This window comes from Pelophylax lessonae (assembly GCF_965119305.1).
Source record: "Pelophylax lessonae genome assembly, chromosome: 5".
In the NCBI taxonomy this organism is placed as follows: domain Eukaryota; kingdom Metazoa; phylum Chordata; class Amphibia; order Anura; family Ranidae; genus Pelophylax; species Pelophylax lessonae.
Window position 1 is genome coordinate 165816716 of NC_138772.1, and position 21106 is coordinate 165837821.

The window sequence follows — 21106 nt, forward strand, 5'->3', positions numbered from 1 at the left end:
TCTCTTGAGGCAGAGGCTATAACTGGGGTTCTGGTCAATGCCTCTGCCCTGCATAGATCAGGTTTTCACCACAACCAAGAGAACAGGAACTCTCCAGGGCTCAACTTTAGGGAAAAAGTAAGTGTTTGAGAGGGTCAGGGAGTCATTTTTCTCATAGCAGCCTAAAATTCGGATCAACTAAAATAATTTAGTCGGATCTTAGGTTTGCTCTAAAATAGTGTTTTATAGATCTGCCAGTAGGAGGAGCACTGTATTCCACAAAATCTACTTATGGCACTTTTCCACTGCAAGTACCGGCTCGGCTCTACTCGGCCCTGCTTGGCCCGGTTTGCTTTTCCACTGCTGGTACCACATGGTATAGTGTCTGAACGGTTCGGTACGGTACGGTATAGGTTTGCTTTTCCACTAAAGTAGTACTAAAGTTAAGTGGGTGGGATAACAACAGGGTGGGTGGGATTCTCTGACCAATCAGTGGCTAGTAGTGACTGCATGCAAAGGATTGTGGGATATGGTAACAGTTTGGTACCTGTTGGAACCACAATCGAGTAGGTACTGTTTTTTCAGAACCGTACCGTTCTGTTCCATGCAGTGGAAAAGCAAACCTATACCGTACTGTACGGACCCGTTCCGACCCTATACCATGCGGCACCAGCAGTGGAAAAGCACAAAAGCGTGCCGAACCGTTACGGTTCCATGCAGTGGAAAAGCGCCATTACAGCAGCCTGCCAGCTGTTGAGATAGGATATCAGCCATGCAAGGAGTACATCAATTGCATGTATAGGTATTACCCAAATGTATCTTAAATCTCCCTCTTCCCCTGTAAAGCAGACACCAGTATTTATTTAAACGGCTCCATGTGACATTATCACCAGGTATGTAAACTTCTTGCCGGTGTAGCTGTTGAGAGGTTCATTCCCCCAGACCCACATCTCCTTAGAGCACTTTCCCTACATACAGTATTTGGGCATACTCTTGACGTTCAAAGCAGCAACATTGTTAGTTTTAAGTTAGGTTTTTTAATGTAGGAATAATTGAAAAGGTGTACTGGTGGTTTTAGAATAAATAAATAGTTTTGCTATGTTTTAGCCAATCAGAGGAAGCATTGTAGTCAATGCTAGAATAGGAAGCTTTCCCTGAATTGCTGATTGCCGATCAGATAGACTCTATTATTTTCCCGTTAGGAGACAGGAAGTCTTGGCTCAAACCCAGAGCACAGCGCTATATGTAGCCTCAGTTACATACAGTTTATGCCGCACATCTAGCGGCCCCACGTGTTAGTGAGGGACAATGTTTGTTTGGGCCAGCTTTGCTGTTCTGCCAACTCAAACAGAAGTTAGGAGCACACTGGATTTCTGGCAGATCAACAGGTGTTTTCTGTACTTGCAGGGTTTTAAAGAACAAAAGATAGAAATGTACTAGGTAGGTACTGAATGTTTTTTTTTTTTAATTTTTGCTATGATATGCACTTCATTAGACTTTCATACTGAGAAGGAACTGTAAAATAGAATGGTTGCAAAGTAGTAAGTAGAACCTGTGCATGTAATAACGTATGGCTTCACACATGCCCATATATAATTCAAAGTTTTTATATAAAGATTATGTTTTTTAAACCATTACACACATTGATACTATTTACAACAAGCTGATCTGCTTTACATATGTACCCCTAAGAAAAAAAATACATTCACTATAGGTAGCAGAGCTGCGTGTTTAACCTACATAGCTCTCGGCAGAACTGAAATGAACTTGCTTCATTACTACAAAACATTTGTGTGCTCTCAGATTGGATGTGACATCTGGGAAGGGACACAGCAGTACTTGCACAAATGGGCTTCACGACCTGTTTGGAGCATAATTAAAGTGTAAGCCTCCTGGGAATAAAAGAATAAAGGCACTCCAGGCCTTCCCATGAAATATATGACTTACTGTTAGACCAAAAGCGGGCTTGACAGTTACCAGAAGGTTGCAGCTGTAAAAGGCCCACCTACCTGCAGGAGAGTCATGTTCAGTGTTCTCACGAATCTCTTGGCCAGCTCCACGTGAGGCCAGCAAAACATGATCTCTCCAGCTTCCTACAAATCACCTCCCCAGCTTCAGGTTTCATTCTGAAACATTTGCTTGTAACAGTGAGCAGTGCTACTAAAAGCACACTTAAGTGATTATCTCTGTTTTTATTCCTTTCTCACTTGTTTGTTAAAAAACTTTCATTGTTCGGCAGAAAAAGTCTAAATTGCGACTAGCCTTAAATCTGTCTCTAACAATATTGAAGAGAAAGCTACTTAATAATATAAATAGGTGTGGGCAGATTGAAAATATGTGAGAGAGATGTTCCATTGATGCTACCTAAAGTGAACCTGTCTAAACGTAGAAGGTGCTCAAGATAACGATAATTTCTGAAGTGCATGGACTGCAGGTACCTGTGTTTATATATCCTATCAATTTGTGCTATGGCCAAGTACCTGCTGCCTCCTCCACTGGACTACCCAGAAAACGTAATTCTAATTACCGGTAGTTATTCCCTTTCATTTAAAGTTGACCTTTTATAGAAAAAAAACTAACACCGACCACTTTTTCATCCTCTTTTGCATCCCAGTGCTGCTAATCTCCTGCAGTGTCTTTGCAGTCACATTCTATCAACATGCATGTACTTTAGTAATGGCCGCATGGCATTTCTGAGGGTGGTTTTCCTAAAGGTGACAACAGGGAATTGTGCTTGCCTATCATAGGTTGAAATAGTCACTTGTGCCTCGTTTCCACTGAGCGGATCGGTTCGGGTCAGTTCGGTACGGTACGCTAATTTGAGTGTTTCCATTTATGAAAGTGGCCCATACAACCGAACCAAACCGCACCATTCCTAGTCCTGCTTCAGATGTAGGGCCATAGGAAATGGTACGGTACGGTTAGGGCGGAGCTACTGGCGTCACACGATAGATTCCACTGATTGGCGGACAGGAAAACTTCAATGCTCACGTTAAATGAAAGAGCAAAACAAACCCCTCATTTGGTGTAAACCCCGCATGGTCCCTGGTGGCCCGACTTGCAGTGGAAACGCTCACCTGTATAGACCGGACCATTCTAACCCTTCCAAACTGTACCGACCCGAACTGTTCCGCTCAGTGGAAACGAGGGATTAGTCTTCATTGAAAGCCCAGGTGACAGGTTTACACAGCAGAAGCACAGTTGGGAGACAGCAAAATGAATTGCATTATGTTAAAGCGTATGAGATTTTAGTTGCTAGGTTTATATAAACTTTATGTAATCATGTACTAGAATACTGTAAGCCTTTATATAGACATAGCTTGGATCTATTACCTCCAAGCGGTGAAAGGGTTGCACTTCTGCTATAAAAAGGGATTTTGGCTGTCTCCAATGCTTTGTATGTGGTCAAGGTCTGCACACTTGGCCATTTGAACTCTGAAATAAAATTAGATAAGCCATCCAGAAGCGCACAGCAAAAATCATATGAACAAGTGCCTAGGCGTTCCGACTTTGTTGGCCAGCAGTGGGGAGAGCCTGGAGCAGCATTTTGTTTATGAAAGTTCGTTTTGCAGACTTTCTATTGCTCTTTATCAATTCCAGCAAGATGGGTTAAAGTGGCTGTAAACCCTTGCATATTACCAGTGACGTGACTGACCTCAGGTGATACACAGGAATGAAACAAATACTACTACATACGTTGTATCGGTTTATCTGAAGTTTTCTCTACATCCGTTCAAAGTCCAGAATTTCTACAGCCTACCTGAGCTGTCAGAAAAAAGTGGGCAGAGAGCTGAAATTACACTCTGACAGCTAATTGGAGGGAAGGGGCACACCCCCTCTTCACACTGCACCCAGGAACAGAGCTGAGGCTGTAAATCAGCTGAAGACCCCTCCTCTGTCACCTTTTTTCTCTTGGTGTCAGGAAAACTTGTCAGAAGTGATGCATACTGATAGCAGAGGAACAAAGCAGCAGAGAAAAATGACACTTGGTGCACTGGACTGAGACACGTACACACTATAGAGGGATATGTTTTGTTCATATTTCATGTCAGAGGTTTACAACCACTTAAGCCCCGGAGGATTTTCCTGCTCAAAAACCAGGGCCTATTTTGCGATTCAGCACTGCATGACTTTAACGGACAATTGCGCGGTCGTGGGACGCTGTACCCAAATGAAATTGACGTCCTTTTTTTTCCCCACAAACAAAGCTTTCTTTTGGTGGTATTTGATCACCTGTGTGCGATTTTTTTTTTTTGCGCTATAAACAAAAAAAGAGCGTAAATTTTGAAAAAAATAACTATTTTTAACTTTTTTTTTTTATATGAAATTCCCCCCCAAAAAATGTAAAAATCAAAATTTTTTAACATTTTAGGCCAATTTGTTTTCTGCTACATATTTTTGGGAAAAAAAATTGCAATAAGCGTATTTTGATTGGTTTGCGCAAAAGTTATTGCGTTTGGAGAAGAGAAGATTGTGAGGGGATATGATATCAATGTACAAATACTTTACTGGCGACCCTAGCTTAAGGAACAACTATTCAGAGAGAGGAGATACAATAAGACACGTGGCCATTCACTAAAACTAGAGGAAAGGCGGTTTAACCTTAAAATGCGTAAGAGGTTCTTCACTGTAAGAGCGGTGAGGATGTGGAATTCTCTTCCACAAGCAGTCGTATCAGCTGGGAGCATTGATACTTTCAAAAAACTATTAGATGGGCACCTTGGAGACCACAACATACAGGGGTACACAATGTACGGTTAAAAGCAAACATGTTTGATTGTTTGAATCAGATTATGGTGCCAACGAAGTGTGAACTAACTAATGACCTTGCAGTTAAATGACCCAATCGCTCAATCCGTCGAGAATGGTTGGCGTGCTGCTCCCCTCAGATACGGAAAACTCCAAAGACTAAAAACATAAAAGCAAGGCGGCGCAAGCACCTAGTGCATTACCCTTGGACACCTTCTAGTGATTTATTGAATGCCAAAAAACATAGTTGTATTCAAAATTATTCAACCCCCCAATGCTGTAAAGGGTTTTAGGGAATTTAGTGTACATTTGTAATTGTATTCAGAATGAAATCCTACAAGGACTTCTTAGAGAACCATATGCAACTAAAATGACATCAATTGGTTTTGTAATACAGTAGTAAATGTTTCTTTTGTGAATTCTTCATTGACACAATTATTCAACCCCTTAAAGACTACCACTCTGAAGAACAGAGGTTCATTGAAGTGTTTTCAGTCAGGTATTGAAAACACCTGTGGATGTCAGGGAGCAGCAATAAAGCCTAATAAGCACCAATTAGGCAGCTTTAAAATGACTGTGATACTCGGCTCCTTCTAGACATTTACTGGTGTGGTTACAAACATGGTGAAGTCAAGAGAATGGTCCAGGAAGACAAGAGAAGAGGTGATTACTCTTCACAGGAAGGGCAATTGCTATAAGAAGATTGCAAAGATGTTAAACATACCAAGAGACACCATAGGAAGCATCATTCGCAAATTCAAGGCAAAGGACACTGTGAAACGCTACCTGGTCGTGGCAGAAAGAAGATGCTGACTTCGACTGCTGTGCGCTACCTGAAGCGTAGAGTGGAGAAAAGTCCCCGTGTGACTGCTGAGGAACTGATAAAAGATTTGTCAGATGTGGGTACTGAAGTTTCTGCTCAGACAATACGGCGCACACTGCGTAATGAAGGCCTCCATGCCAAAACTCCCAGGTGCACCCCCTTGCTGTCTCCAAAGAATAAGAAGAGTCGACTGCAGTATGCCAAAAGTCATGTGGACAAACCACAGAAGTTTTGGGATAGTGTTCTGTGGACTGATGAAACAAAATTAGAACTGTTTGGGCCCATGGATCAACGCTATGTTTGGAGGAGGAAGAACAAGGCCTATGAAGAAAAAAACACCTTGCCTACTGTGAAGCATGGCGGGGGGTCAATCATGCTTTGGAGGTGTTTTGCTTCTGCGGGTACAGGGAAGCTTCAGCGTGTGCAAGGTACCATGAATTCTCTTCAGTACCAGGAGATATTGGATGACGATGTGATGCAGTCCGTCACAAACCTGAGGCTTGGGAGACATTGGACCTTTCAACAGAACAATGATCCCAAGCATACCTCCAAGTCCACTAGAGCATGGTTGCAGATTAAAGGCTGGAACATTTTGGAGTGGCCATCACAGTCACCAGACTTAAATCCGACAACTGTACTCCCAAACATGAAGGTTAAAATTGCATAAACAAAAGGACATATCCCTGTGCTTAGGACCGATGACGCGTTTCGGGCGGCAGGCTCCCTTCCTCGGAGCTCTGAGGAAGTCCACATGAGGTGGACTTGTTTTATGCAATTTTAACCTTTCTGTTTGGGAGTATGTTTTTTTGCATTTAATAAATCTCTAGAAATTGTCCAAGGGTAATGCACTAGGTGCTTGCCCCTCCTTTCTTTTATGTTTTTAACTAATGACCTTGCATTGACAGTGAACGAGCATCAGTCATGACTGGTAAAACAGAGGTATAACCGTCATGAGCAGCATAGTTTTGTCACAATTAATAAAATGATTCAGATTTCACTCGGTATGGGATTCCTTTCTGCATGTTTGAAATGATTAGCCGCCATTAACAGACCCTTTAAGTGGTTACTCCTAGCTCCCTGACATAGTAAATGCCATTTCTGTGTAAACGCATTGTACATTCATACTTTCTGCATGCTGATGCTTCGGTCCCACAATGCTCTGCTGTGGCGTATGTTGGCACTTCATAAATAAATAGTTTTGTAAGCACTCCTGACTTAGGAACATGTGAGAAGCAAATGCCTTGTGCAGAGCTGAAGGTGATAAGACCTGAGATTTACCACGTCCCCTTCCTGCATCACACAGAAAACATTCCTGTGAGGAAATCCGAGCCACACATTTACTCCTTCAAACAATCACACAACAGGATATGAGCATATTAAGTTAAGCCAGTGACTTCTGCTATAGACCCAACAGACAGCCCTTCATTTACTGGCTGCAGCCCTAATTGGAGGACTGCCATTAATTTTAACATGCTCATGTTGTGTTACCTATTTTTATAGTATAATTCTGGAAACTGCAGAGAAAATCAATAAATAACATGGCATTTAGTTAAATGGGCATTACTTTCTTGATAAATCCTCCGCACTAGTTTAGCATGAGGAAGTGGAATTCTGCACAGAGTGGAAAGGGTATATAATCAATTTTTTTTAATCGGTTCACGTTGAAGCAAACCAGTACTTTGCCCATGCGGTGTAAAGCAACAGGTTCACTTTAATGGCAGCTCCACCAGCAATGCATAATCAATCCCCTTTTTTTTTTTTTCCTCTGCTGCTTCATTCAATGACAGGAACAAAGTAAATAGCTGTAACTTGGTATGTGGGAGCATGTGACATGCCTTCCTGTCATTTGATTTGACAGTGATTGGTTATTTATATGCCCCCAGAACTTAGGGAGGTGGATTTAGAATCCTCAGCCCTGTGTAAGTTCTGAGACTAGGTTTACACAGATGCAGTGCGATTTCAATGAGTTTTGTAATGCGATTTGAAGGATCACAGCCAGTGCAACTTCATTCACGTTCCTATGTAATTCCAATGCGTTTTCAAAGCACTTTGGATGCAGCTGCACTTTTGATTTATGGCTTGGTCTCTTTCTGTTCCCCTCCCTCTCTCCCCCTTTCCTCAGAGAAACAGCAGACAGTCCTACAAAACACACTGGAATTGCATTGTATTTTAACACCAATGCATTTTCCATTTTTAACTATATGGAGTTCAGAATCACATCGCATCACACCAAACAAGCACACCCTTTTTTAAATTGCATCACGTTCACAACGCATAGATGTGAGAAGCTTCCACAAACACATTTCACTTGTCATGTGAATCAGTGCGTTCTGGAGCGCATTCAAAATCGCATCAGTGTGAACCAGGGCTGAGTCCTGTATTAGAATGTACTCAGGGCTTCTTCTCTTCCGTAGCTTCAGCTAAATGGAATAGCAAGGATGAAAATTGAGTTTTTGCAGCTGACAGAGGAGCAATTTCAGTGAACCTGTTGCTTTTCCCTTAACTTCAGATTCCAGCTATAGACAATAGCCTATTTTTTTTTGACCCAAGTGGTGAAGAATTTAATGGGTTAATGTTTTTTTTCATTGAGAGCCGGTTCACACTTGTGCGGATGCGGTGATCGCATGTAATTCGGAGCGCACTGCTTCTAAATTACATGCGATCTGATGTGCGGTGCAAATTTCAGCCATACACTTTGGCTGAATTTGCACTGTATCCGCACCAAACACGCACATGAGGCATTTTTTGAGCCGCATCAGAATCGGATCGCACAGTGGTTCACACTTGTGCGATCCGATTCTGTGCGAACTGTCAGATCGCACTGCGATATGCGATCAAACTGGGGTGTCGTTAACATTTAATTGACACCCCCCTGCGTATCGCATATGGCAGTGCAAACTGCCAGATGTGCGGATGCGATGCGGGATCACGCTGCATATTCGCAGCGTTCCCTCATCGCACAAATGTGAACCGATGTGAAAATTTTTTTTTTTTTTTTTTTTATTATACCGAACATGTTATACTTACCTGCTCTGTGCAGTTGATTTTGCACAGAGCAGCCCGGATCCTCCTCCTCTCGGGTCCCTCCTCAGCTCTCCTAGCCCCTCCCTCCTAACGAGTGACCGTCACAGCTAGCAGCTTGCTATGGGGGCAACCGAGCTGGGTCACAGCTCCCGGTGTCCATTCAGACATGGAACCGTGCCCCCCTCTTGATTGACAAAAAGCCTAGAAAAAAAAATGAGACTTTACAATCACTTTTAATGAAAAACCCCATTAACCCAAAAAGTCCTTCAACACTTGGGTCAAAAAAATTAGCTGTCTATAGCTGGAATCTTAAGTTAGAGAGCCCAGTAAAGGTAGTGTGGGGGGGGGGGGGGGGGGTACAATATGCAAATATGATTTTAAATTTTGACCATAGAAACACTTCCGGAATAAGAATTCCTTATTTATTAAGGCCACTTACATCTAAGTTAGCAACATTATCTCCTACAGTTTGAGTCTATTTGTACAAAGTAATACCTTCCGTTTTCCTGTTTTTCTATAAATAGACTTGTCTACTTATAGGCTCTCTAGTAAACTGCTTTTCGATTAGTTTGTATGGGTAAATAGACACACATGCAGTCATGCACACATTCATCTCATTGGCTAACTGAAGAGATTTTGGAGAAGTGAAAAGTGGAACTTTAGTCAGAACATTAGATCCTGCTAGATCTCTTCAGGTAAAACATGAAAAAAAAGTGCCTACACGATGTAAAATCTGGTAATATACGATCTCACCCTGCTCTGCACATGCTCAGTTGCTCTCTATTTTTGGGCACTGCCGTATTTGTAGAGGCCCATCTGCTGACAGCCTTAAAGCAGAATTAAACGCTCCTATCCTTTACAGCCAAGGAAGCTGCTTCTGTTTGATTTGCAACTGCCATGGAGCTTCACATGTGATCAGTTATGATATCAGCCATTTGACAGTTTGTGAACTGACACAATTGCTTGTGTCCTCAACCAAACGGCATTCCAGAAATGTAACTGTTTTTTTGAAACCATTAAATTGATGGGTTTAGTTCTGCTTTGATTTACTGCTGTTCAGTGACTCTGGGCTTCCGCAAAATGGCAGCCTCCAGCAATAAGAAATCAAAACAATGCTGGAGGCAATTTACAGCACACACCAATTTTGGTATTATAATTTTTAATGTGGAATGTATGTTCCTTCCTAAAGAACATCATTTTTTATCACGTTATTATGGGTAAAGTTCTGCTGGGCTGATGCAGGCCATGACAGTTACAGGATTTCACCAGGGTTTTTTTTTTTGGATGGAATAGAGAAGGGTTACAACATGTCAGGCTTTAACCACTTTACCACCAGAGGATTTTGCTTTCTTACGTCCAGGCCACTTTTTGCGATTCGGCACTGTGCGACTTTAACTGACAATTGCGCGGTCGTGCGACGCCGTACCCAAACAAAATTTACGTCCTTTTTTTTCCCACAAACAGAGCTTTCTTTTGGTGGTATTTGATCACCTGTGCGATTTTTTTTTTTTTTTTTTACTTTTTGCGCTATAAACAAAAAAATAGCGTAAATTTTGAAAAAATAACAATATTTTTCAAATTTTTTTTTTATATGAAATTCCCCCCAAAAAAATGTAAAAACAAATTTTTTTTAAATTTTTGGCCAATTTGTTTTATGCTACATATCTTTGGTAAAAAAAAAAAAATCACAATAAGCGTATTTTGATTGGTTTGAGCAAAAGTTATTGCGTTTACTAACTAAGGGAAAGATTTCTGTCATTTTTGGTGTTTTTTTTTTTTTAACGAGTAATGGCGGCGATCTGCGATTTTTTTTTTTTGCGGGACTGCGACATTGCGGCGGACAGATCGGACCCTTGACTGACATTTTTGACACTTTTGGGGGTACCAGTGACATTTCTACAGTAATCAGTGCTATAAATATGCACTGTTACTGTAAAAATGACACTGGCAGGGAAGGGGTTAATGTATGCCTGGTGCTTACTAACGTGTGTGGGGGGAGGTGACTGAGTGACACAGGGACAGATTGCATGTTCAGCTATGCTGAACCCTGCAATCTGTCACTGTCTGTCACTTAGGAGATCCGCCCGCTTTGTTTACACAAGCGGGCGGATCTCCAAAGTCGATTCCCCGACGATCAGGGAAGAGCAGCGGCGATCGTCGCTGCTCCTCCCCTGGCCTGACTCCCGCTGTGAATGAATACAGCGGGAGCGAGCCTCCGGCTGTGCGCGAGCGCCTCCCACAAGGGGAGGAGTCCAGCGACGTAGTACTACGTCGCTGGACGATACCGAGCCACTGTGCCGCAGTAGAGGCACAGTGACTGGTCGTAAAGTGGTTAATTGCCGTTTGTGCTCCTGTTAGGGAGATTCTTCCACTCTTTGTCCTGTTTACTGTTGTCATTGAAACTGAACATAAAAGAAAATCCAAAACTTTGGGTTGTCCCCAGAAAAGTAATAGATAGGAAATGTTCCAATGAGGACACTAGTTCGATGTCTTAGAGGGCCTCAAAAGATTCCCTTAGGCTGGGTTTACACTAGTGCGAATTAGATGCGGGTGTTCCAGCATCCAATTTGCATAACAGGAGAAGGGTCCTGTGCATTTTTGGTTCCGTTTCAGGTCTCCATTTAGGCAAAAATTTGGGCCCAATTTGTCCCTGACACGGAGAACAGGGACGCACCGGACCCCTGCTGTGAGCCGCATCTGATTTAAGTGTGAACCCAGCCTTAATTTTGCAGAGGTTTCCTCTCACTTTCAGTTTTGGCTATGGGACATGAAGTGAAGGTAAATCTCCCCAAAGGTACACAGATGGCAAACAAACCTGACAGAGGTTAATACTGGATGTGTGTGTGTTTAGGTAGTAGTTTCCCACCTCCCCCTTACACTTACCAGAGTCCTCATTTTGCTCCAGCGATGTCCCCATCTGCAGCGGCTCTCTTCCCACTCTTTCTGGTCTCACAGGCTTTGCTGAGACAGTGGGTGCCATTGGCTCCTCATGCGGTTAATCAAACCCAGTGGTGGGGGCAGGACAGAGCCCCACAGTCTGTCTATAGATACAGACAGTGAGGCTCTGGAGTGGGCCTATTCAAGTGTCCCCCTAGGCAGCAGCTTCCTATGGGGGCACTCACCAGAGAGGAGGAGCCAGAAGTGCCACAGGGAACCCAGGAAGAGGAGGTTTGGGGCCGCTCTTTGCAATTTCATTGCACAGAACAGGTAAGTCTAAGTGCCGGTTCACACTACCGCGGCACGACTTCGGGGGCGACCTGTGAAGTCGCGTGCACCGCGACTTTGGCGCGACTTGCACGGACTTCACATTATGGAAGTCAATGCAAGTCGCTCCGATGTCACCCTGAAGTAGTACAGGAACTATTTTCTAAGTCGGAGCGACTTGAGTCGCTCCTATTAGAACGGTTCCCGTAGCACTGCGTGAACCGCGACTTGTCAGGCGAACAAGTCGCCTGACAAGTCGCGGTGGTGTGAACTGGATGGAACTAAATCTGTTTACTAAAAAAAAATAATTTACAATCACTTCAAAGGGCACATGAATTGTAACTTTTTAGGGGCATCATAAGTTCCTTCCTAAGAACAGTCAATAGATTTGGACATTCTGTCAGTAACCTAGAATTATAGCCAAAATGTATATTGCCTTTTTTTTTGGGATAGAAAAGATTACGTGTTGTGTTTTTTTTTTTTTTTTTTATATTTTGCGGTCTGCTCTCTGTGGGTTGGATTTCCCTTCCCTTCCTGCAATGGCCAAAGTCCATTGGGATAGGAAGTAACAGGGAATCTCTCCAACAGAGACACAATTCACAGTTTTCTGACAGATATTTTATTCTTTCCTCACCACACTGCTAAAAATAAGCGTTTTATTGCTGTCTGTCTCTCTAGGAGAGCTTCCCTCTTACTTCCTGCACTGGTGACAATTCTCATGGATGGGAAGTGAGTGCAAATGTCCTAAATGATTAAAAACCGTGAGAGCGTTTCCACATCTCTCCTACTTAATGCAAAAAAAGGTTTTGACATGAATTCATTATTCTGGAATGCTGATATGATTAAAAAGGAATATATAAGCTGCCCATACACTAGTAGGTTTTCAAACTAAAATTCTCATCAGTATATTGGATGATTTGACAAATTTCGTTCAAAAGTACTACAAAAAACGTTTGCTTTTAACATTTGATTTTGGAGTCAATTGACTTTCTCATATGAAAACCCACTTTTGTTGTTAAAAATTTGTTCCTTGAAGTTTTCTTGTGACGGCAGTCGAAAACGAATGTCAATTTGACTCCGTTAACAAAAGGAAAATTCAATAAACGTCCTTACTGAAACAAAAAGGATCTTGAACTCTCACTACACTACTACTACTGCACTACTATTCGTGTATGGGAAGTGTAAGATTAAATAGACTGCTATTGCTAGATTTTCCTCTTTCTAATGCGGTTATGCTACTTTACCAGCCTTCACTTGTTCCAGGTCATTCACTCAGCCAGCCAGTGCTCTGCTATAGCTTGATTATCAAGGACTCACAGTAAACAAATCAATATGAAAATCAGACGAATGTATTTCAATTTTCTTTTTATATCGCGCACAGTTTTGTCCCACGTTCAGAGTATCGCATGGTTCATGCCTGGATTTTCCACATTTTGAGGTGAATCCAAGGGCTTGTTCACACTTTTGCCAAGATTAGCATTTTGTACACCAGAAAAATGCTGATCTCCCCAAAGGCACACAGAAAACTATTTATTGTATGTGCCCTGTTCACACTAGAATGCAGGTGACAGCTTTTAAGAATTCCTATGCAGAGAACGATGTGTGCAGTTTTCTGTATTGCTCCTCCGCTCTCTGTCCCACTCTGCTTAAAAAAAAAAAAAGGAAAACCGTGTCTTACATTGTAAAATGCAAGGCTATGCCGAACCCCGTCTTTCCCAGAGCCCCCCCAGCAAGGACACTGTCCTGCACAGAAAAACAACATTTTCCTGTGTGGTTAGTGTGAACCAGCCCTTAAATGTGCAAAACAGAAATGGGATTTAGTAATCATTATGAAAAATGTTTAGTATTTACCTTTCTCATTCCTTAGTGAAAATACTTTGTTTTCAGAGTTTCACGTCAGTTTTAATCTTTGCTGGTTGGCTTCAAGTTTCATATTTGCTTCTGACTTTTTACAATTGTGATTAATTTTAAACATGAGTTGCATGCCTTGCAGTGCTTGACCAGTGTAGCAGAAGGGTGCTCCCAGTACCTGCAATGGATGTTGCCATGCCAGGTCATGATGAATAGGCAAGAGTCCATTCCTCGAGGCAACATATTGTAAAAAGGGACACTGCAAGTTCCCTTTATTTGGAAATCTTGCTGCAGCTTGTCCCCTCCACACTCTTTCAGTGTCTCCTCCTTTTCCCCTAAGTCCTTTCCTTCATCCTATTTGGCATATATTAATAATGCCATCATCACCTAAATAGTGCATGCTTGAAGCCTCTTTTTTTCTGGCTCATCTTGAACAGCATGAACCTGAGGTAGACCTTTCTATAAACTACCTAAAGAAGAAAAAAAAAAACAAGCTGTGTCTCTAGGAAATGTTTGTGCACAGAATTGACCAATAATACTTGGAATTCTTCTCACTTATGCCTGGTCACTAGTATATAAAGTATGGGAACAAATCTCTCTGGAACACAGGACATTTTGTCACCAATTCCACTCAATCCGAAAACAAAACTGTGTATGTCTGTTGTTTTGGTTGCATTTATTACTATGCATAATAAACTAAAAGTCTTAGTTCCACTGGCTTCCACTCACCCAAAGAAATAAATTCAAAATACTAACAATTTACAAAGCCATCCGCAACTCGGCCCCCAGCTACATCACTAACCTAGTCTCAAAATACCAACCTACTCATTCTCTTCGTTCCTCCCTAGACCTCCTGCTCTCTAGCTCCCTCGTCACTACCTCCCATGCTCGCCTCCAGGACTTTTCCCAAGCCTCTCCTATCCTATGGAACTCCCTACCCCAATCTGTTCAACTATCTCCTACTCGGTTTTCTTTTATACCATCTGAAAACCTTTCTCTTCAGAGAAGCCTATGCTGCCCCTACATAACAACTGTACTTTTATTTTCTCCATCAGATCACACAGTTCTTATTTGTATCATTTGACCCTCCCTCCTAGATTGTAAGCTCTAATGAGCAGGGCACTCTGATTCCTCCTGTATGGAATTGTATATTAACTGTACTGTCTGCCCTTATGTTGTAAAGCACTGCACAAACTGTTGGTGCTATATAAATCATGTATAATAATAGTTGAAATCATGCTGTACTTAAAGTAGAAAAGGCAAAACTTTTTTTTGGACATTTTGGATAGTATAGAGGAGGTTTATGATGCCTGTCAGTTTATTTTTTTGCCATCTATGTCCAATTGAGGAGATTTCCACTTTATATCCCATAGCCAAAACCGGAAGTGAGAGGTAATCTCTGCAAATTGAGGGAATTCCAGGGTGTCACCAGAACTAGTGTCCCCATTGGAAGATTCCCCTTTATTAGGCTGGGTTCACACATGTACAAATTTGATGCAGGTTTTCCTGCATCCAATTTGCATGATATGCGAGTGTGACCAGCTGTCAATGGAGCCGGTTCACACAGGTCCGAGACAGTCCACATTTTTTAAAAGGGTCATGTGCGTGTTTGGGTAGGGTTCAGGTGCGAATTCAAGAAAATATTCGGACCTGAAACTCTGCATGGTTACTAGATGTTTTGGATGTCTCCTATTTGCCTAGTGGCCTGTCAGATCACAGCCCCCTTGAGTTGATTATCCGTTCCCCATCCTCCTGAACTGCCTCCCTGTAGCGGCTGTCTCCCCACTGGGTGTCTCATGCCGACCTCACGAACAGTGTGTTGACTCGATTAGCAGAATTTTGGGACATTATTGGGGTGTCCTCTGCTCCTCCTGTTACATGGGATGCCTTTAAGACCTATACGAGAGGACAGTATATCCCCTCTAGTACCGCAGTTAAATCTGACCTTGACTCTGCTACTCTCTCCCTAGGAGCCTCTGTATGGGATCGCAGCTCAGATTACAACTCTGACAATAGTGACACTAATTTTATCCATTTACAGGCTTCCCAACGGGAACTTCATTTACACATGGCGGAACTCACAGGACTCTCTCAATACCATATCAAACAAAAAATATTTGAAAAGGGAGACAAAAATGGCCCCCTGCTGGTTTTACTAGGTCAGCATGATCGCCAATTACTACCATCCCTGAAATCACCCTTCCCAGTGGGGACTCTCCACCCAGGAGGACATTCTGGAGGCCTTCCGCACTTACTACCAGTCCCTCTATACCTCCAAGTTTCCAGGGGACTTCTGCCCACAATCTATTGCCTCCATTCTACATCAAGTGGCACTGAGATGGCTTGAAGATGGGGCGCTTTTAGCCCTGGTGCGCCCTATTAACGACAGATTAGGTTGCGGTTGCCATCCACTCCTTTCCAATGGGGCGGGCACCGGGCCCTGACTGTCTCCCTATCAACTTTTTTTTTTTTATAAAGCCCACTGTGACCTATTTTGCTTGGCGAAAAGGGTGCTCTTCCCGATTTCACGTGCCACGCTCACTGTCCTGATATACAAACCCCCCTAAAAATCCTTTATGTGCCTCTTATAGGCCCATTGCACTGCTTAATATGATTTTAAAATTTTAACCAAACTCCCTACAATACGCCTCCAGAAAATACTTCCATCTATAATCGATCCAGATCAGACTGGATTTATGGCCAGTAGATCTACTGACATCAACCTCTGGATGTTGTTCACAAACATACACACTCAACATTTGAATCAGGGCTCTAGGGTGGTGGCCTCCCTGGACATAGAGAAGGCCTTCTACACCGTCGAGTGGCCTTTTTTGTGGGAGGTTCTTAGAAAGATGGGCTTTCACCTATTGTTCATAGACTGGCTTAGGGTACTTATAAGCATCCCACTGCTGCTATCAGGTTGGGGGGGGGGGGGGGCTCTCCTGGTGGTCCTTTTCCTCAGCATAGGGACAAGCGTCAGGGCTGCCCTCTCTCCGACCCTGTTCCCCATTGCGGTGGAACCCATAGCTGAGGCACTCTGTACTTTCCCAAATATCAGGTGCCTCCGTGTTGACTGGTTGGAGGAGAGGGTAGCCTTTTATGCGGATGACTTGTTACTCTTCCTTAATGACGCTGGCCCCTCAGTGCAGGGTTCTCTACAAATCTTGAACCTCTACTCTACCTTTACGGGGCTCAGAGTGAACTGGACTAAGTCCTTGCTGTTCCTCATAGACCCCGAGGCCCAACTTTCAGCTCCACAATGGGTGGCAAAGTTGAAATACTTACATACCCCCAGGCTTCAGATTATATACCCCTCAACTTTACTCCGTTCTCGCACGCATTCAATTACCAATTTAGTAGCACTTCCATTCTGATGCAGCAGTCGGAGCTTGAAAGGATACTTCGGACGGAGTGTAATGAAGAAACCCACTTCTCACATCTATTCCCATCTGTCCCCAATTCCTCTCTCTCCTTTGGGCTCCATTTGGGCATGGTGGCAACAAGACATCCAACATTTGGACACTGATGATTGGGATGTTGTCCGGGCCCTACCATTCCAGACATTGGTTTCTCTATCTGATCCAATTTAAAGCAGTGCACAGAGCTTACTATACTCCCTACATGTTAAAAAAGATGAATATATCTAATGCCCCTGAATGTTGGAGATGCGGCCAATCCCCGGGTGACTTCACCCATTTGTTCTGCACCCCCCCCCCCCCCCCCATTGTTAAATACTGGAAAGATGTACTATCCATCATTAATATGTTTGCTCAGACCCTGATCCCACTAGCCATTCAGGTCTGTCTACTGGGCTTGATAGATAATCTCATCCCCACTAGGGTGGGAAAGACCTTGGTTGGTCTCCTTCTCTTCTGTGCTAGAAAGGCCATTGCCTTGCATGAAAGCGCCCCCCCCCCCCCCTCTATTTCCTTTTGAAAACAACTAATAAACAATAGCTTTTCGCTCTACAAAGATACTTATGCCAACCGTGGCTGCCCAGGAAAATATGATAAAGTATGGTCCGCGTGGCAAATGTATCCTTCCTCTGCCTCCTGAAACTATCATAAGGCTTTTGGTACTGATATCCACTAGCCCTTATCCTTAATTGTCTTTTTTTTCTTTTTGTGTGTGTTGTTTTTATTTTTTTTGTATTGGTCAAGGACATATGAGTAGCATTTATCACCCTTCTCCTAATATGATATATACTCTAATACTATATAATTCCTCCTGAAAATTGCACCAACTTCATCTAGATGTTACTCACGTTCATATGCATTGTATAATTATGCCAATCTTTATTCACTGCTGCATGGGTAACGCAACACGTCTTTGTTTTTTAACTGTATGTTTGTACTGTTGTACTTCGAAAAATAATAAAAAAGATTATGAAAAAAAATCCGATCTGAACCAGTGCACAGGAATGCACCGGACCCCATGCTGGGAACCACGGCTGCACATATGTGAACCCGGCCTTACTTTTCTGATGTCAACCCAAAATTTGGGATATTCTTTTACTTTTACTTTCACTTTCAATGTTCAATGTAAACATGACAAATGGAGAGAGTGAATTTAATTCCTTTCCACATCAAAAACTAAAAAAAAAAAACTTTTGCCTTTTTAGTTACACTTAATGTATCAAAATTGTGGATTTAAGTCCATATTTTCAATTTTTTTTTTTTTTTTTTTAATTTCTTTATAGGTGTTCCGTCCTTGCTTGCAGTGCTTATGTCGCTTTAGCATTAGGTGATAACCTTATGGCATTGAACCATGCGGACAAGCTACTTCAGCAGCCACGATTGTCAGGATCCCTCAAGTAAGTTTATTCTTTTTGATTAATTAAACAGTTACTTCTAATGATATTTGCCTTCTTAGACCCACCTCACAGCGCTTCAGAAAGGTTTTGTTAACTCCAAATGCAGAGATTTTGTTATGGAGTTTTTTTGTTGGTTATGCTGCCTGTTTGTGATTGTGGGCTAAATGGAGAATTAAAGAAGCTGTTGTTTGATATGTAAATATGATCTGAATCCTCTGTGTTGATATATGGGGACCTTCTCAGATTTCCTTAGACACTCTCTACTAAGAGAGGAAAAAAAGGCTTTTCGGACTAATGAAGTAACTATTAGGCTTTTTGTAATCCTATTTTAAAGATTTTTGCAATACAGTTAAACATGATATACAGGTTAATTTTAAAGCAGGACCATCGCCATCACCCAATGAACAGAATATTTGTTAAACCCTCTAGGGGATCCTGTGAACATAGCACTAGTCTGCATCTAAATTTGTGTAAGGAATGCCAAGTAGTGGTACCAGATGCCTAGCACTGCCCACCCGACTAGATATTTGTCTGATCAAAATAGACAGTTTTGACTGACCCCTTAGGAGGAGAGGGGGTGTGACAGCCAATGCACACAAAGCCCTCCTCTTCGGCTAACAGATTAAACAATCATTGTGCTGTGCAGTGCGGTCTCCTCTTCTCTTGTCAGTTTGTGTTGTGAATGATTGTGGTTGAAGAAGAGTGCTTTCTTTAATAAAAACACAAGCTGTCAAAAACACAGGTCAGGTACTACACTAGGGGGGTCTGAGGCTAGTGTAGTAGCTCATGGATAATGTTGTCAGTTTGTGTTTTTGCAAATGAAAGCTCTCTTCTCGGGCTGCAGTCATTCACAACACAAGCGAACAGTTTCCACTCCCCTTGTGCCCTGAATAGCAGGTGGCAGATCCGGACTCTTTGTGCACTGGATGGAGACACAGTGCTGCTGAATGGAGAGAGTATGGGGCTCAGTCCTGGCTGTAACTCCTTCCCCGAGGATGGCCTATATTTCTAGGCTATGGAGGGGGTGGCGCTACAGCCAGAAATGACAGAAAATACATTTAACATCCACTGTACAGATTTTAATGGGGGCAAGAGCTATGTGCTCAGAGACCCCTGGGGGAATTTTTTTTTTTTCTTGGTCATAGTTTAAAGCCTAACTCCATGTTTACTGGACCAAGGTGGACTAAACAAACTTTCCTTCACTGAGCGCACTGTATAAACTGAATGTACATCAGCTACATAATTAGAAGTAGCATACAGCGCTGTGTTTCGGCGGCCGAATGGGAACTTCCTGTTCCGTTCTTGAAACAAACTCGATTAGAGCTGAACGCTGCTCAGCCATTCACTGGGCCTTTTCTGTTCTATGAGCAGAGAGAAGACATCCATTAACCCAAGGATGCTGTGGTTTGCTGGGGAGTGGAAGTAAGAAAGAAAAAAAAAATGTAAACATAAATGTTTGTTTTGCGAAGTTTTATTTTTTATTTTTAGGTTATTCTTGAAGGCTAAAATAGCATATTTAGCTCTTGGGTACATCCTCTTAGGTTAAAGAACTCTATATTTAATCTGCCAGGTTGGTCATCACTTCTCTTTAACTGGGGGACCTCTTGATCTCTGTGGACCTAAAAATTGCCTACTTGCACCTCCTCTTCCCTTTGCATCAGCTCTACTTTTGTTTTGCTGTGGGCATGCAACATTACCAGGTTGTTGTCCTTCCCTTTGGCTTGCCCACAGCATCTTAAGTTATCACTAAGATGTTTGCTGCTGTCTCAGCTACTCTACGCTCTCAGGGTATCCCCGTTTTAGGATGCCTCATGCTAAAGAAACATTTGGTCCAGACCCTGTCCGTCAATGTCCATCAGATGTGCAGAGTCTGCAGAGATTTGGATAGATCATAATTCTGTTTGAGCATCTGGGCCTGATTCTCAATACAGCCCTGTCCAGAGTCCTCCATTCTTCCTTTGGACAAGCTCCTGGCCCTTTGTTTCTGGAGGGTTTTGTTTGAATGCAATGCAATGCAATGCAATATGTTCTAGCACCTAATGCCCTTAACTTGCAGGGAGAATTTTTTTTTTTCCTAGAGTTTACTACTGTTTTAACGCACACACTACCAGATCTGTCTGTGCTTAATGGACTTTTCACTACCAGTTATTTAACACAGTTGCAATGCTTGTACCTGGTCTGCTGCCAGTTTCTGGTTTATTGTGCTTTGGGCTCCCCTAACCTGTAAATACTTTCTCTTTCGTTCATAGACGGACACAGCTTCTGGCATTCCTATCCATTGGGTTATGCTGCCCCCTAAAGGAGTAGGGCACTAGGTAAAAAAAAATTCTGGCTACACCAATGGGCAGTGCCAGGGGGTATACTCCCTCTCTGCTATAGCCACTTCGTTTTTTTCTGCCTAGTCCGGAGTAAGGACCTAGTTCCTTGCTGGGATCTTTGGTCCTGGCAGCAGTTTTTTAGATGGAAAATGTTTTCCTCCTGGATTTTTCCTGTGAGATCTACAACTGCTGGACTGTGCAATCTAGATCCAGGGGTCATCCCCAGACTGGCCAGCTCCGTGCTAGGTCAGCTGTGACATTGCTCCACTGGGCGGAGGTTGGCCCTGCGAGTTAAACGTGTCACCAGGTTGCATACGACCTGGCCTCGGCCTGAGTCGCAGCGTT

At 42.7% G+C, this 21106-nt stretch overlaps 1 protein-coding gene across 2 annotated transcripts in view; it reads left to right on the top strand.

The window, feature by feature from the left end:
- The window catches only part of CNOT10 (CCR4-NOT transcription complex subunit 10), a 233424-nt gene that overhangs the window by 142327 nt on the left and 69991 nt on the right, over positions 1 to 21106 (top strand). For both annotated transcript variants that reach the window (XM_082259468.1, XM_082259469.1), the window contains one exon: positions 18330 to 18443. In XM_082259468.1, the coding sequence (XP_082115594.1) occupies positions 18330 to 18443 (114 nt within the window). The remainder of the gene's footprint in view (positions 1 to 18329; positions 18444 to 21106) is intronic.